This window comes from Saccostrea cucullata, unplaced genomic scaffold (assembly GCF_032062105.1).
Source record: "Saccostrea cucullata isolate Sc308-1 unplaced genomic scaffold, CSIRO_AGI_Scuc_v1 ctg13361, whole genome shotgun sequence".
NCBI lineage: Eukaryota > Metazoa > Mollusca > Bivalvia > Ostreida > Ostreidae > Saccostrea > Saccostrea cuccullata.
In genome coordinates this window covers 1,007-17,431 of record NW_026920833.1, presented here as the reverse complement: position 1 = coordinate 17,431, position 16,425 = coordinate 1,007, and the positions used below count along the sequence as shown (strand labels likewise).

General features: G+C 37.5%; 1 protein-coding gene across 1 annotated transcript; it reads left to right on the top strand.

Moving 5' to 3' along the window:
• Positions 1–9,084: 9,084 nt before the first annotated feature.
• Positions 9,085–15,460, top strand: LOC134258456 (N-acetyltransferase ESCO2-like; the record flags this gene model as incomplete). The annotated part of the gene is made up of 10 exons (XM_062741021.1): positions 9,085–9,151; positions 9,510–9,655; positions 9,909–10,247; positions 11,750–12,652; positions 13,388–13,448; positions 13,561–13,692; positions 14,204–14,296; positions 14,670–14,747; positions 14,867–14,932; positions 15,294–15,460. Coding segments are annotated over exons 2-10 (1,904 nt in total), but the record flags the coding sequence as incomplete, so codon positions are not given.
• Between the last annotated feature and the right edge of the window lie 965 nt (positions 15,461–16,425).

Genomic DNA, 16,425 nt, shown 5'->3' with positions numbered 1-16,425 from the left:
AAAAATATATTGAATTATTTGCCTTTAAGGAAATGTGGGAATTAAAAGGGAATACTCTTTCCTCCTATTTTTCCGCCCTTGCCCCCACTGTTTTAAAATTCATGAATCCGCCAATTTGTGTTAATATTGTAATCTATATCATACATTGTAGGGTTTAACAATTAAGCATGCGTATAAAAGATAACAAAACAGGCAATATCGTCTATGAGCAGTGGCATTTGGCAGTAAGCAGTAAGCATTTGGCAGTAAGCAGTGAGCAGTTGGCAGTAAGCAGTTGGCTATCGTATATGGTATTCCATAGCTTGACGTTTTTAACCCTCTTCTTCATTGTTAAAATATCCCATACACTATAGAGGAGGGTTGAAAACGTCAAGCGCCTGTACCACATGCAACACATTCTTGAAGACCTGATCCCGGGATCATGAAGCAGTTTAAAATTTTATCAGAATGTGTACACTATCTCAGAATGTTAGAAATGTATAGAAAACGGATAGTTAAAGTTGAATATTATTCATAAAGCCTTTTATGTTGCCAAATTTTATTTTTCAGTAAGAGCTGATTTAAAAATAATATATGTAACAGGGGGTGGTGATGAAGAAACAACACGTACTCCTCTTTCAGGGCTCAGGTCTTATTTATTCGACACAGTAAGCACTTTATGTAATACAAATGTTATAGCCCATTCTGTGGGAAAAGGCTACCACATGAATGTGTGATGTTTACAGCTTTTTACACAACATGTATATGGACTCAGAAAATGGAATTTGTCAGTCCAAAAGTCAAAGTCATAGGAATCCATAAAATACAGTCTTGGTCATTTCTCAACAAGACAAAGAATGAATATTTTGGCGGTAAAACCAATGACCATAAGAATAAAACCAATGAAAATCAACTTAACAACCAAACTACCAATAAGAACCAATAACACTCCAAAACCTTTGAACTGCCCTAAGGTAACTAATTATCTATATACAGGTGTACAGGTAAAGGGCTAAGGATATAAAGGAACGGATCAAGCTTTTTATACTTTTGTATATTATGGTAGTTTAATTTATTTACATTAAATTTAAAACACTTATTTATTATATACCCATATTATACACACTACTACAACCTCCCCCTGGTTGCAGAATGACGTCCGTGTCATTCAACAGTGAGGTTTACGGTATAAAAAGTACGGATATCTACAATGATACTAAAATACATACCTGGGTATTACTGAGATGATGACACAATATTTAAAATAGTTGTCTGGCACAAATTAGAGTCTACACTCTGTAAAAGACCATCTTCCATCATCTCTTTCAAAAAGTTGGCTCTACGTAACCAATCTGGTTCTGCTTTACCTTGCGTCATCATCACGTAATCTTTCGTCCATTCTGGGACCTTTCTTTGCCTTGTCGACTGCCGTGGAGCAGGAACTGGAGTGTCTTGCAAGGGTTCATCTTCATCTATGGAAGGCTCATCGTCTTGCTCAACAACTTCGTCTTCTTCTACAATCTGAACTTCTTCAACTTGATCATCATCACCTTCAGGCTGATTGGCAGGCTCCTGCTGCTGAAGAGCGTCCTCTTCTGAATCAGGTGCTGAAGCTTCTCCGGCCGAAGACAGGTCGTCACCCTCTTGACTGGAGGTCTCTGGTGGTGAATTCTTGGACACTATAGGGTTACCTATAAATGAAAATTCACTCTCCGAATCGGAAATACAAAAAGAATCTTTTGTATTAGAATCTTTATGTTCATCTCTTTTCTCTGCCTTCCTTCTTTGTCTAGGTTTGGGTAGTGGAGGTGAAGAGGATGCAAACTTGGATCCTATTGGCAATAACAGGTTACGGTGCAGAACTCTACATCGTCCTTCGCCATCCTCTCGTCTCATCTTGAAAACAGGAATGTTCTTGTTCGGTTAGGATAAGATTTCGTAAGGCACATCTTCCCACTTGTCCGATATTTTGTGCTTACCATCGTATGCCACAATCTTGACAAGCACTCTATCCCCAACATTCAATATGGCTGCTCTGGCCCTAATGTCGTAATTGGACTTCTGTCTTTGCTGAGAGGACTTTATTGCTGTTTCCGCTTGCTTGTACGCATCTTGCAATCTTTTCTTCATCTCAGCAATATACTTGGTGGTACACTTGTCATCATCATAGGATCTAGACAGTCCAAAAATAACATCAACAGGCAGCTTCGGTTCTCTACCGAACATCAGGAAGAACGGTGTAAATCCTGTTGTATCATTGACGGTAGAGTTGTATGCATGTACCAGGCTATTGATGTGTCGCTTCCAATCTGCTTTCTGGGAATTCTCTAAAGTTCTTAACATGGACAACAAGGTTCTGTTAAATCTCTCTGTTATTCCATTTCCCATTGGATGGTATGGAGTGGTCCTGGATTTGGAAATGCCTAAAAGTAAACATAATTCTTTAATAATATTGCTACAAAAATTTGTACCTTGATCAGAGTGTAATTTCTCAGGAATTCCATAATGAATGATGAAATTGTTAAAAATGGCTTCTGCTGTTGTCCTAGCTGTTTGGTTCTTTGTTGGAACTGCAATGGAAAATTTAGTAAAATGATCTGTAATAACTAAAATGTTCTGAATGCCTCCTTTTGATGGTTCCAAAGTAAGGTAGTCCATGCATACTAACTCTAACGGCTGTGATGTAGTGATGTTAACTAATTCTGTCTTCTCAGCTGGCCTCTTACTCTTGGTGCATCTCTCACAATTCTCAATCCATGTTGTGACATCTTTTTGCATTCTCGGCCAATAAAACCTTTGTCGTACCAATGATAAAGTCTTATCACGGCCTAGATGTCCCATCTTATTGTGGAGATACTTGAGTACTGTTGGAATAGATGAGGCTGGGATTATGTGCTGTTCAAGTGTGTTCCCCTCGTTCTTAACTTCTCGTATCAAAACTCCATCCTTCATCTTCAGTTTTGAGAAGTTCCTGTGAAAAATAAGGTCACTTTCTGTCTGGAGTGAGTTCTTACTAGGTCGAACTCCTGTGAGGACTTGTTGCTTCCAATAAGAGATAGTAGTATCATCATCTTGTAGTGCAACAATATCAAAATGGTCTCCAGGTTCACTAACAGGTTGCATAAACTGGCATATCTCCTCATCTACACACAATGTCTCTGCATAAGGTTGACCTATCTGGCATATGGCTTTGATAGATTCTGAAGAAATGGTCTCAGTTTCATTCAGTCTGGATAAGCTGTCTGCATCAATATTACTTTTACCTGGTTTGTAGAGAATTTTGAAATTGTAACCTGCCAAAGAAGAAATCCAACGATGTCCTGTCGCGTCCAATTTCGCACTGCTTAATACGTAGGTAAGTGGATTGTTATCGGTGAAAACTGTGAATTCTTTTCCTTGGAGATAATCTGCAAATTTTTCAGTGACTGCCCATTTCAATGCCAGAAACTCGAGTTTATGTGTAGGGTAATTTTTCTCCGAGCGGCTTAATCCACGACTGGCATATGCAATAACTCTGTCCGACCCATTTTGCGTTTGGTACAATACTGCGCCAAGACCTGTTTGGCAAGCATCTGTGTGCAGCTTAAAAGGTAGGCTGAAATATGGATAGGCTAATATAGGCGGAGATGTAAGCTTTTCTTTCAGGTTGTCGAATGCCGCTTGTTGATCTTGATTCCATTTCCATTTTGGGTCTATCTTTTGCTTGCTGTTACTCCTAGGTTTCTTTCCTACAGCCATTACATCTATCAGTGGTCTGGCAACTTTGGCAAAATCTTTAATGAATTTCCTGTAGTAGCCAGCAAAACCTAAAAACTGTCGAACCTGTTCTGCATTAATTGGTACTGGCCAGTTTTTTACCTTGGAAATTTTTTCTGGGTCTGGCTCAACCCCATCCTTGGAGACAATATGTCCCACATACTTTACCCTACTCATAAGAAAAGAACATTTTTTAGGAGAAAGTTTAAGTCCATAATTCCTAATTCGCTGAAAAACCTGTTGTAGCCGATCAAGATGTTGCCTGAAAGTAGAAGAAAATATAATAAGATCATCTAAGTAAATAAAGCAAATTTTGAGGCAAAGGTCGCCTAAACATTCTTCCTGTAGCCGTTGGTAGGTGGCTGGGGCGTTCGCTAAACCAAAACTCATCTTGTTGAATTCGTAGAAACCTAGGGGTCCCACTGTGAATGCGGTTCTCTCTTTATGATGTTCCTCAATCTCGATCTGGTGGTAGACGGACTTCATGTCAAGGACGCTGAAGTAAGTATTACCGGAGAGGGAATCCAAAATTTCCTCAATCCTTGGTAGTGCATAATTGTCCTTTATGGTCCTTGCGTTAAGTTGTCTGTAGTCAACGCAGAGGCGTAGTGAGCCATCACTTTTGCGAACTAACACCACATTCGATGAAAAGGGAGAATGGGATGGTCTTATTATCCCTGCAGCCAACAGATCTTTAATATGGGACCGCACTTCCTCTATCATGGCTGGTGGTACTCTACGATATTTCTGCTTAAATGGTGTCTCATCGGATAATTCAATGCGGTGCTTGACTTTATCCGTTGTCCCTATATCTGTATCACCAGTAGAAAAGATGTCTTGATAGGATTCTATTAAGTCTCTGCAAGCCTGTTTCTCTCCTTCAGTAATGTCGTCTGGTAAATGAATCTTACTTAGTATCCTCTCCAACTCAGGTGATGATGTTGGTTCACTCTTGGAAAATTCACCAGTATCCTCTATAACTACAGGCTGAATTTCACATATGATGGCTTTAGGTGAAATGGAAATGGTCCTCGTGGTGATATTGCTGATGGTAACAGGCAACAGCTGATGTTCGTCGTACATGTACTGGTGTAGTGTTGCCTCTATATCGACATCATCTGGGATACATGATCTTGAGGACTGGTGCATCATAACAGTAACTTGCTGATATGGGATCTTTTTATCAACATATCCTGTGATGGTGGTACTACTGTTCGGTGGAATCACAATTCTTGTTGTTTCTGCACTCTTCACCAGTCCTAAGGCATATCCGTTTTTCTGCAAGTCTCTCTCCCTAAGTACAATACTACGGAAGGCTAAGTACCATGGTGTCTGGATAGCGACTTCCTGTAAAAATCTCGAACCATGTGCCTCTCTAGTGACATCAATGAGACTCTGTAAGATATTTGTCCCTATGAGAACAGGTACATGGGAGTTGTAAGTACTATTGGGTACAACCAGGAATAAGCAATCCTGTAATTGGTCTAGTCCGGGAATTCCAAATGGTGTCAGGTTAACGCTAACATAGCCGAGGTAAGGCATGAGTTGTCCATCTGCACATTCTATCCTTATAGCCTCTTCTATAGAATGTAGCTCCACATCTCTGCTTAAATTCTGGTAATAAAAGGCTTCACTGATAGTCGAGACTGTAGCTCCCGTGTCGATAAGTGCAGAACATGTGACATCATTGATGGACACTCTAATCTCATTTGATGATCCGATTATTGGAACTTTGGGACTCCTTGTTCTGTTGCCAACCCCTTGTCCCCAGACGCTGGCTTCTTGGAGTTTAAATGAGCCCTTCTGTGATCCATTCGGACTCGGCATCCAATGGCTATGTGACCCTTCTGTCCACATTTATAACAGGTAGGGGCTTCATACTCGTACCTCGGTGTGTCTGACACAACATCTGACTGAGGCATCCTAACTGACTGACTAGGAAATCCTCTATAACTTCCTCGTCTTCTTCCTCGTTGGAAGGACGGCCTTGTTGGTCTGTACTGCTGAGGTATCTGTGTGTTGTAGCTATAACCATAGTGCTGCTTCATTCCCCTAACCTCACTAGTCAGTTGTTGAATCTGTGCTTCAAGAGATTCAAAGCTCCTTGATGAATCTGCAGGGACTGCAGACTTTGCAGTAGGTAGCTTCTTCTCACTGGGTGGCTGATGCTCTAATTCCACTTTCCTGACTGCTGATCTTAAACTGTCAAATGTAAGGCACTTGTCATATAAATGACCACAAATGTCCTTCAGTGTTGGGCGTAGTCCTTTAAAGAACATGGTACGCAGCATTTGTTGTGATTCATGGTATCCAACTAATCCTTTCTGTTGTGCTTTACTGATAATGTCCTCCAAGCGACAACTCCATCTGGCACATTCTTCATCCTCTTTCTGATGGGCACTAAAAAATTCTGCCAAGATATCCTCTCTCTCAGACACAGTTCCATATATGCTGTCGAGTTTGTTGATAATGGCCTCAACGGAAGCTCCTGGGCCAAGATGCATAAGGACTCGACTTGCCTCTCCTCTTAGAGAACGTCGTATGGCATGATGTATCACTTCAGGCTTGTAAGACTCTCTAAGAAGGCACTCAACCTCATATTTCCATACGTCGTAGGAAGTGTCAGTTTTGGTGTTACCAGAGAAGAAGGAAATCTTTGGATAATGAAAGTTGACAACTGATTTTGATTCTGTTGTGGTAGGACTAGCATAATGGTGCTCCATCTTCACTTCTGTTGGCTTAGTCATGGATTCCATCCACTGTAAGAAATCTTGTGGAGTGTCGGCTTTCGGCTTAATCTTCATTGATGCTAGTGCATCTACAATGTTGCTCACTTCCGTCTGCGTAAAGGTTATTTCCTCTTGCTGTGTTGTTTCTGTTGTCTCCTTGGTGTTCGACATGATGATGAATGTGATAGCAAACAGTAAACAATAAACTAAGTTCATGAATCAATGTGAAAATTTTTCTTATATGCAAAATTTCAGTAAATGAAAATGGTAAATTGGTAATTTTAGAAATTCACACCAGATAAAATTTTCAATAATTTCAGATAAGCAATGGAGGGTTGTTCTAAATGAACAAATGAAATACTGGGCTAATATTCAAAAATAACTTTCAATTCAGGGGGGTAGTTCACGTGTGGAACTAAAATAAATTTGGTATGCTATTTATAAACCTGAAAAACAAAAATAGATTTCTACTTCCGGTTACTTTACCTTACTTCCGGTCAAATGATTTGAGTATGCAAGTCACATAAGATTATAAATAAAGAAAAAAATGATCAACACTAGGTTCTCAAATATGCAAGTGCAAGTCTGGTTAAATTTCACTGAAAATAAGAAATATGCAAAGGGATTATACCTAAATAGTAAATATATGCAATGCAATAAACCCAAACCTTACCTGAAAATCAATTACAAGTTCAAATAAATAACAAACACCTAGAAAATAAACCAAATTTTAAAGTCAAACCAAACACGTGTTTACACAGGAAGCTGCTTACTGAAAACAAATTTCGCGTAGGCCGAGCTCGATCGAAAATACGTAAACAAAAGAAAGAAACCGATCTCGATATGAATACGGGCGTAAAGGCGGCAAATTCAAAACACAAATTTATAAATACAGGACAATGGGGAATATGGGGTTTTAAAAGGTCTGTTTAACTATATTTTAGAACTAATTTAAACAACTATACACCACAAACACCAGCAAATAATCCAACAACACAAAGCACCACTGAGAATAAATCAAACTCTATAACTTTCACTCAACTGATTGACCAACTGACCTGCTATAAAATACCACAGACTAAAACAACTATGTCTCGTCCGTAAACAGTCAAATGTCAAAAGGAATAGCAGTTAAATATTCTATAAGGTAATACCTGGGTAGATTCAAGGGTATAAGGCTATGTGCACTGTTAATTTACCACTTACCCATCCTGGCTCTCTTGCTTTCAGTCCAATAATAATTACTCAAATAAAAATAATGTGCACAGTATATACAAATATAACCCAAGCTAAGTAAGACGACAGACGGACAAACCGGTCATGACCAATAATCACTTATATGCATATGCTAGCTAGCTACCTCAAAAATAATTAACATGCATGTATCAATCTAAGAAAATCTTATCTAAAGAAAACCTTATCTAGTGTCTTTGGATCCAGGTGCACCAATCAAGTCGATGAGGCATGCATGCAGCTGCGAATCACTACACTGTCACTATCAGCTGATGTCGCAAACACACAAATGTTCTGATCAGTCACGCGTGAAACTGTGGAATCACATACACTGTTCTATGTTCACTCTGAAGTGTCATGCACGAATCACTGAATACTCAGGGTACCAGTCACAAACGACGCCTCCTGGGAATACCATCAGGGATGTACCACGCCCAGTCCTCTCCGTTCACTGCTGTGCGTCACTGTGTCCCTACATGGGCGCCAAATTGTAACAGGGGGTGGTGATGAAGAAACAACACGTACTCCTCTGTCAGGGTTCAGGTCTTATTTATTCGACACAGTAAGCACTTTATGTAATACAAATGTTATAGCCCATTCTGTGGGAAAAGGCTACCACATGAATGTGTGATGTTTACAGCTTTTTACACAACATGTATATGGACTCAGAAAATGGAATTTGTCAGTCCAAAAGTCAAAGTCATAGGAATCCATAAAATACAGTCTTGGTCATTTCTCAACAAGACAAAGAATGAATATTTTGGCGGTAAAACCAATGACCATAAGAATAAAACCAACGAAAATCAACTTAACAACCAAACTACCAATAAGAACCAATAACACTCCAAAACCTTTGAACTGCCCTAAGGTAGCTAATTATCTATATACAGGTGTACAGGTAAAGGGCTAAGGATATAAAGGAACGGATCAAGCTTTTTATACTTTTGTATATTATGGTAGTTTAATTTATTTACATTAAATTTAAAACACTTATTTATTATATACCCATATTATACACACTACTACATATATATTCATTTAATGGCATTTTGAGATATATTACACATACAAATAATAAATAAAATATTTGTCAGTGGTATCTTTTGATTGATTTTGAAAGAGTTTTGTGATTTAAAATTTTATACTGAGTTCCCTGAAGTATTTGTTTGTACACATTTGATTAACACAACGGTGAACTTTGCCGTAGCATTATTTGTGTCAGACTTTTTTTCGCTTTTTTCCCATTAATTTTTGATTTGAATAAAAAAATAATTTAAATGTCATTTTGTTTAAACTTTGGCCTAAAAAGACCGGTCTTTTTTTATATATATAAATTCACTGATTATACATCTAATAAGCAATAATCGGGATCGGAATACTAAAAAGTCAAATCCCATCGATGGCGCCAATGTTGAATCTAGAGGGAAAACGTAATCGTAAACCAAGTCCCTAAAGTAAGTAATTGAAACTTCTGATGAATTATACAAGAGTAAAAATGTTATTGTACAATAAATTTTCTGTTTAGCCTTGAAAAATGATATCTTGAAAATGATTTTTAAGGTTTCAAAACCTTTTGTCGATAATAATGACAGCAACAACTACGACGAGTACAATCACTGCATTTAGCTGCGTAGCCTTGATTAACGTAGCTTTTTCGTTTCTCTTCCTCACATTTAAAGCATACACCTATTAGATTCTAGTATTCCCGGCAAAGGTTTCTGTATATGTATGTAAAAGTGAAATTGACAAATTCCTTGAATAGCCCCAGGCTTCACCGTTTGTCTTGTAAATTCTCTTTTAGAATGTTTTTAGAATGTTTGTCAACAGGAAGAGAACTTAGTCATTATCTACACCTACTGAATTATTTGTTGATGTTCACAAACCAGAATAAGCATGGAAAAACGAACTAGAATGTCACATAAAAGGAAAACTGCTGATCTGCAGGAAAATAAAGCAATGTAAGATATTCTTCCAACTTAACTCCTTATCATGTACTTTTAGTGTTTTCTGTTTGTGTATCATAATGAATTTAAGAAATTTTTAATTGGATCAATTATTTGTTTTGAAGTGGAAACATTTTTTCGTTGTAATTGTAACATCTGGAGGGGGAAAAAATTATTGTTCAGTAAATTCACTTTTAACAGCTGTGATAAATATCCATGGTAATAAGTTTTTTTTTACTTCACATTTTACTTTATTTTTCTTTGGCAGATCTCTGTATAATTTTGATGGAGTTGAAAACACTCCACCCAAAAAGAAGAAGACAGTAGATAAAGTGCCTGAGTATAATACAGAGAGAAACTCTGTGAGTTCTCAGTCAGACTCGGAGGAGACTATAGCCACAAAGTCATTCTATGGGAAGAGGGAGAAAAAGTCCTTCCCTCATTCTCCCAAAAGACGAAGAGCTGCGAATAGGGTGTTACAAAAACTGTCTGATGAGGAGAACTTATCACAGGAGGGGAGTCAGTCAAGTGGCAGCGAGACGGAGGTCAAGAGAGGTCACAGCGAGTTGGAGGTCAAGAGAGGTCACAAAAATGTCTTCAGTAAGAGGTAACTAATTTCTGCAATTGGGATGCATTGAAAGTCGTCAAATAGAGGTCAAATTGACAATGTACAGTCTACGAACTTAAACGATAGGCTAGCATAGCTCCTATGTAGGGAAAGTGTTTATAAATATTTTGTGATAGGTACCAATTAAATGGTGTAGCCCTCATATCACAGAAGATAGTGTCTTCTTATCACATGACATACATGAACTGGTGGCATTTTCTCCATCTTGTTGAATAATATTTTTTTTCCACATTCATTTGTGCTTGACTTTGCCAATACTGAGTTATTACTGAGACTTACGAGGGCTGTTCGGAAATTATTGAGACAATTACATTTACTCCATGAATGACGGAGATTATTTCATGAAAATTCATCAGCATTTTATAAAGAACGAATAGAACACTTATGCAAAATTTCAAATTCCTATGTTAATAAGAAAAGTTCCTGCGAAATGATAAACATGCATATATCTATCCACCCGGAGCAGCCTCACTACGTCATTTAACGTCACGTCAGCCGGAGATGGTTTCGCATGTTAAATGATCGGGAAGCATTCAATACTTTTCTTTCTTTGTAATTACATATAACAGTACAAAAATCAAACAGTATCTTTTCTTAAACTATTCCTTAAAAATGTATGCTGTTGCTACCCGAGTGTAAAATTTTCATTTGTGAGAAAAGACGACTTGAAATCATGCAGTGCCGATTTATGCAACGTGGGTCAACGATATTAATACCGTACGTAATAACTGATGGTCGTCCGGAGCTATTGATTTTACTCTGGTTGAATTAATTGTGAAAAAAATGTATACCAATGAAATAACAAACCCTACTACATTATTTTTTTCACGTTGTTATTGTTTTAGCAGGTCGTTGAGTCTGGAAAAGAGTTCTATACATTGCGCTGCACAAAATTTTAGGTATATTCGCTGCTCCGCCCTTAACGTCAAAATCCATTTTTCCGTTCTTAGTAGATTTATCTACCGCTCTTCATTTTTTTTTATGATCTCCGTATTCCTGATCAAAATTCTAACAAAGTTGCACAACATAAATTTGAATTAAAATTGAAAAATTATACACATAAACTGAATTATTTTCTCTTTTATTATGGGTCCACGAAGAGTTAGAACGTTGGTGATACATATTTTCAATATCTGATTTCGAGACTGCTCCGGGTACCCCTACTGATGACGCATTTATATACCATTGTACAGAAAATATTTAATATTTGTAAAATAATTTTTGCTTTTATTAATTCTTATTGTATGTCAAACGTATATGCAAATTTTCACCGAAAGACGTCCATTAGAAAGCAAAATATAGACAATGTCTCAATAATTTTCGAACAGCCCTCGTATATCTGACTTCTAGTAACTTGTTCAGCTGTTTGTTCAAGAGAGACAGAAATCTCTCTTCATGACCTGTAGACATATTAATACTTTAGAGTATACAAGTCTTAGGTTGAATTTCAATAGTTGTTGAATATTTTCTGTCTTTTTCAGAGGTGATAAAGAAGCTAATTCAGTAAAGCCACCAATTAAAAAGCCAAACCCATATAAAACAGACTCTCCCCTGACACCGAAGGCTCAGATAAAGACAGATTCTACTACCACACCAAGTTCAGGGGAAAAGAGATTCTTCAAAAGCAGGTGTCCTGGATCTGCTGAAAAGTTCATTCCTGGGGTTGTTATTAGGAAGGGCTTTGATATTAAGTTTACTCCAAACAGAAAGGACATTGTTTTAGGAAAACAAAAGAAAAATAATGAAAAATCAAAGTCCAAAAAATCACCTTTGCCTCTTACACCATTTCCCAAGGGAAAGATTCAAAATATTCGAAAATCTGCCTTGCATTCAAGAAATAATGTAAGGCATTCGTATCCATTAGCATCCATTCAAAAGGTTTCTTCGCAAGAAATTGAAAGTTCTCGAGTTGAAGGAGAGGAAAATCTGGTTCAGGGTACGGAGGAGAGCTGCTCGCCAAGATCTCTGTCATCGGAGCAATCCGTAGCGGCCTCCATCCATTCTGGTCCGTCAATCCGGGTCCGGCCTGGGTCTCAGTCTACAGCTAACCAATCCCAGGAACTCGGGTCTGATACCACCTCCAGTGTCACAACCGAAGACAAGATATCACTCATAACAGAGGACACCTCGTCCGTCGCGGACACAAACTCTGAGATCATGGAGGGCATTCAGCCTATTGAAGAGCTGGAGGAAAGTCGTGATGGCACACCGAGGAAACAGAACGAAGAAAACCAAGGGACCACACAGAGAGCTAGCAGTGATTGTACCGAGAGTCCCTCTACATCTAACACGTCATCACCCCGGCAGAAGTACTTCCCGATATTTAATAAGTTAACACCCAGTCCCAAGTCCAGACTGAGGACACTGAGGGAAACCAAGTCCAGGTACAGACTGTCATGATGTCGCATTGTACGCTAGGAAATTATGATGCATTGATGTTTCAGAATCTTAGTTATAGAAAATGATGTTAATTACGGCATATCTTTCTGTGGAATAATTTTAATTCGTGGGGGTGAATGTTCGTGGGTAAGCAAAATTTTACCTGTCAAGTTAGTCAAGTTAGTATAGTATGCCAGGGCATCAACGATAGTGGGAAACGTGGGATAATTTGCATAACGGGCGAAGCCCGTTTTGCATAAATTATCTTTCCCACTATCGTTGATGTCCCTGGCATACTATACTAACTTGACAGTGATTCCTTATATTTCCATTTCATTGTAAAATAAAATTGTAGATTTAGATTTTAGAAATGTAGACATAGATTTAAATTACACAAGGACTCCCATGCCAATTTTAATAGTTCTCACCCACTGACGTCAAACACAAAGGCAGCCGCACGAGGTTGACATGCATATTTGGCCTCCTTGGCGTCAGACACAGAGACAGATGCGCACGAGATTTGCATGCACATTAGGCCTCCTTAGCTTCTGACCTATCAACCTGTCTAATTTACATTCTGGCAGAATTATCAAGATATCAACTCTGCTAACTTTCAAAGAGTTGTCACAGAAAAAAAATTAGAAATGGAAATATTCTGCAATAAGTAAATATACCAGCTTTTCATAAAGATGTACATGTATATACATGTTTTTAAATTGCAATTTATTGTGTTCAAACAGATCCATTTCAAGGTCACCGAAGCTAAAGTTCATTGAAAACAAGGATGATCAAATGACTCTGGTGAGTTTATCGTTAGAACTTGACTTTGCTTTTTTTAAAATTAACATTTTCAGTAATGTTTTAGATATGTTTAGTGTTCATTGTAATTAACTATGTTGATGTCTGTTAACAGGATGCTGGGCAGAAGAGATTCGGGGCCACACAGTGTGACACATGTGGAATGGTTTACTCCCAGGCAGAGCCCACTGATGAAACAACCCATGCCAAATTCCACCAGAGCATCATTAATGCCCTCAAATTTCCTGTGAGTGCTACCGTAAAAAATTAAATCAAAATTTTTTTTTTCTCTGAGTGAACATCACTTTAGTTAAGACCAGATCCTTTTAAACAGCCAATTTAGGCCCTAACTGGATCAAACTTGCATGAGTGATACATCTAATGATCTATGGATGTACACTTTCAAACTTACTTCAGATGCTGAATCTGTTTAACATTCTATACATAGATGACAATGTTAGAATTTTTGGAGCAGCCAAAAATAATGATTGCTTGCCAAATTATGATTTAAAACTTTTGCAATGAGAACTAAAGAGTTTTTTATAACCTTACTAGAAAATTAGGTGTTTTAAAAATTGCCCAAATTATGGATCCTTTGGTTGAAGTGAGCTTCTTAGTCTTTGATTATTTAAGATTTGTAATATGTTTCAGCTTATATATCTAAGATTAATACTAAAAGTAAAAACTTGATTCTGGTAGATAAAGTGATGACTGACTTTTTCAGTAATGGTATTTTTTTACCTCTTCTTTTTGTCCAGGGTTGGAAGAAGGAGCGAGTGGTACATGAGTATGATGATGGAAGTCGAGTTATCATGGTGACTTACGATGACCCAAAGTATGCCATCAGGAAGGTGAATATTTCTGTAGCATATGCTTTGTGTTTATACTGTAAACCAGTTTTGTGCGTGAAAAATATCAACCATTTTTGTGACTTTCTTTAACTTGCAAATATTTTTCGCCTATAAGGTTTCTTTGTAGTTGTGGAGAATATTTCATTGTGAGATTTCATTGGTCGCAAAAATTGATCATCACAGATTGATTTCAAACTGAGGAATCACAAATAAAAGCACCTTCGCTAGCCAAGGGTTTCTGATATGCTACTCTCCTCATAAACCCATTGAGAAAGCTCGATACTATGTGTGAAAATAATATTCATATTTGTTATCTGTATTTATATGTAATTTTCTGAACAAATTTTGTGAATTTCATTGTTAATATTTCTAGGTAGAAGAAATCAATAAGATAATGGGAAATGAGCTGGGATTTCCAGACACAACTTTCATCTTCAGACCTGACTGTAAGGTAAGACATGATTTGTATATTAATGTACCTATATGAATGTTGGTTAAAAACATTCAGGCTAGAAATTGTAGCATTAGACTTTGGAGAAAAAACTAAGTATAATCACCTTGTATTTGAAGGTGTTTCTGATGATATCTGATGAGAAGAAGATAATTGGATGCTGTGTCGCTGAAAATATTACACAGGTGAGTTGATTGGGTGGCGGTCTTTAAATATTTAAAGGATTTGTTTGGAGTTGTGAACAAATCTGTGGCTACCACAGGGATCACTTTGGGGTGAACCATTGCACTGGTATTGGTTCAACTTTTGTAAGGCGTAAAATGATGCAATGAAAATTGAGCTGGGGGTCAGTCTGGTGCATGTCTTTCTGGTATGACATATATTCTCTACTCTTGAGTATTTATTGGAAATTTGGATGGGGCACTATTATCTTCTGTTGACAGTTGGCTTGGTATTTATAAGAAAGGTAAAAAAAATAAACTCTAATCCAAATTGTTTCAACCTACTGGTATTCCTAACCATAACACTGTGGACTTCTAATTACAGGGTTACCCGGTGATTGCGGACTCTCAGTCGAGCAGTCAGGAGTCTGGTTCCCGGCCCTGGTATTGTGACACAGAACCAGAACCAGCTTCAGTGGGAATCAGCAAAATCTGGGTCCACAAGCTGTATCGGAAAAAAGGAGTGGCCAGCAGACTGCTGGACTGTGTACGGTGAGGAATCGTTAGGCTTCCGTTAAGTGTGAATGATTGCCAATAATATGTATACATTGTATAAAGGATGTATTCACTTTAACAAAAGAATTGACCAATAGGAGAGAACAATTCCCGGAAAAAGTTATATTTAAAAATCAATCTTTATTTGTTGTTTTCTACTGTATATATGTCTAAATTTTTCAAATTTGTATTTTATACCTAAAATTTATTATTTACAACTTTACAATAAACCTCAAAAGTTGACCGAAACACCATTTTGTCCGTTAAAGCGTTGATTTTTGCATAAATTTTGGCCCTGAAGTCCATCAGGGCAGGCCTGCCCCTAAATAAGATTGTGATATTTTAATAGGTTGGGATGTAAGGAATAATTTAAGATAAGATTTTTTAAGGGGCACCCCTGCCCTGGGGTCGAAATTCACAAAAAACCTACAAAAAATAAGGAAACCTGATTTTCATAATCTTCTTTTAATTTATGCCATTCATTTTTATTAGTGTTGGCAACGAGTACCCGGTTAACCGTCGAACGATGCGAGTATCGGTTAGTTGTACCATAGTTAGGTGTGATTTCTTTTGTTAAAAGTGTGGGTTTTCTGTACATAACCCACACTTTTCTACTATAACTCCGCCCACCGAGTTGGGACTAAAGAACTATTTATAAAACGATCATGCACGGTTTTTAAATGAAACAATCATATGGGCTTGTTATACCAAATTTAGGAGAGTAAAAAGGAGTAAAAATTTTCAATGGTATACAGCATTTTGTAATAAATAACAGTTAAAAACGGCCATTAATACTTTAACTTTAGTTAAAAGTGAAGAAAAAAACTTCAGAAATCGCTTGATTTTTTAAACATTTTTTAAATAGTGTAATGACCAGGGTGACGTTAGCTTAGTAGATTCCAATATATCGTTCTTTTGATAACCAACAAAGGAAACACGGTACATACTTGACGTAAAAACAA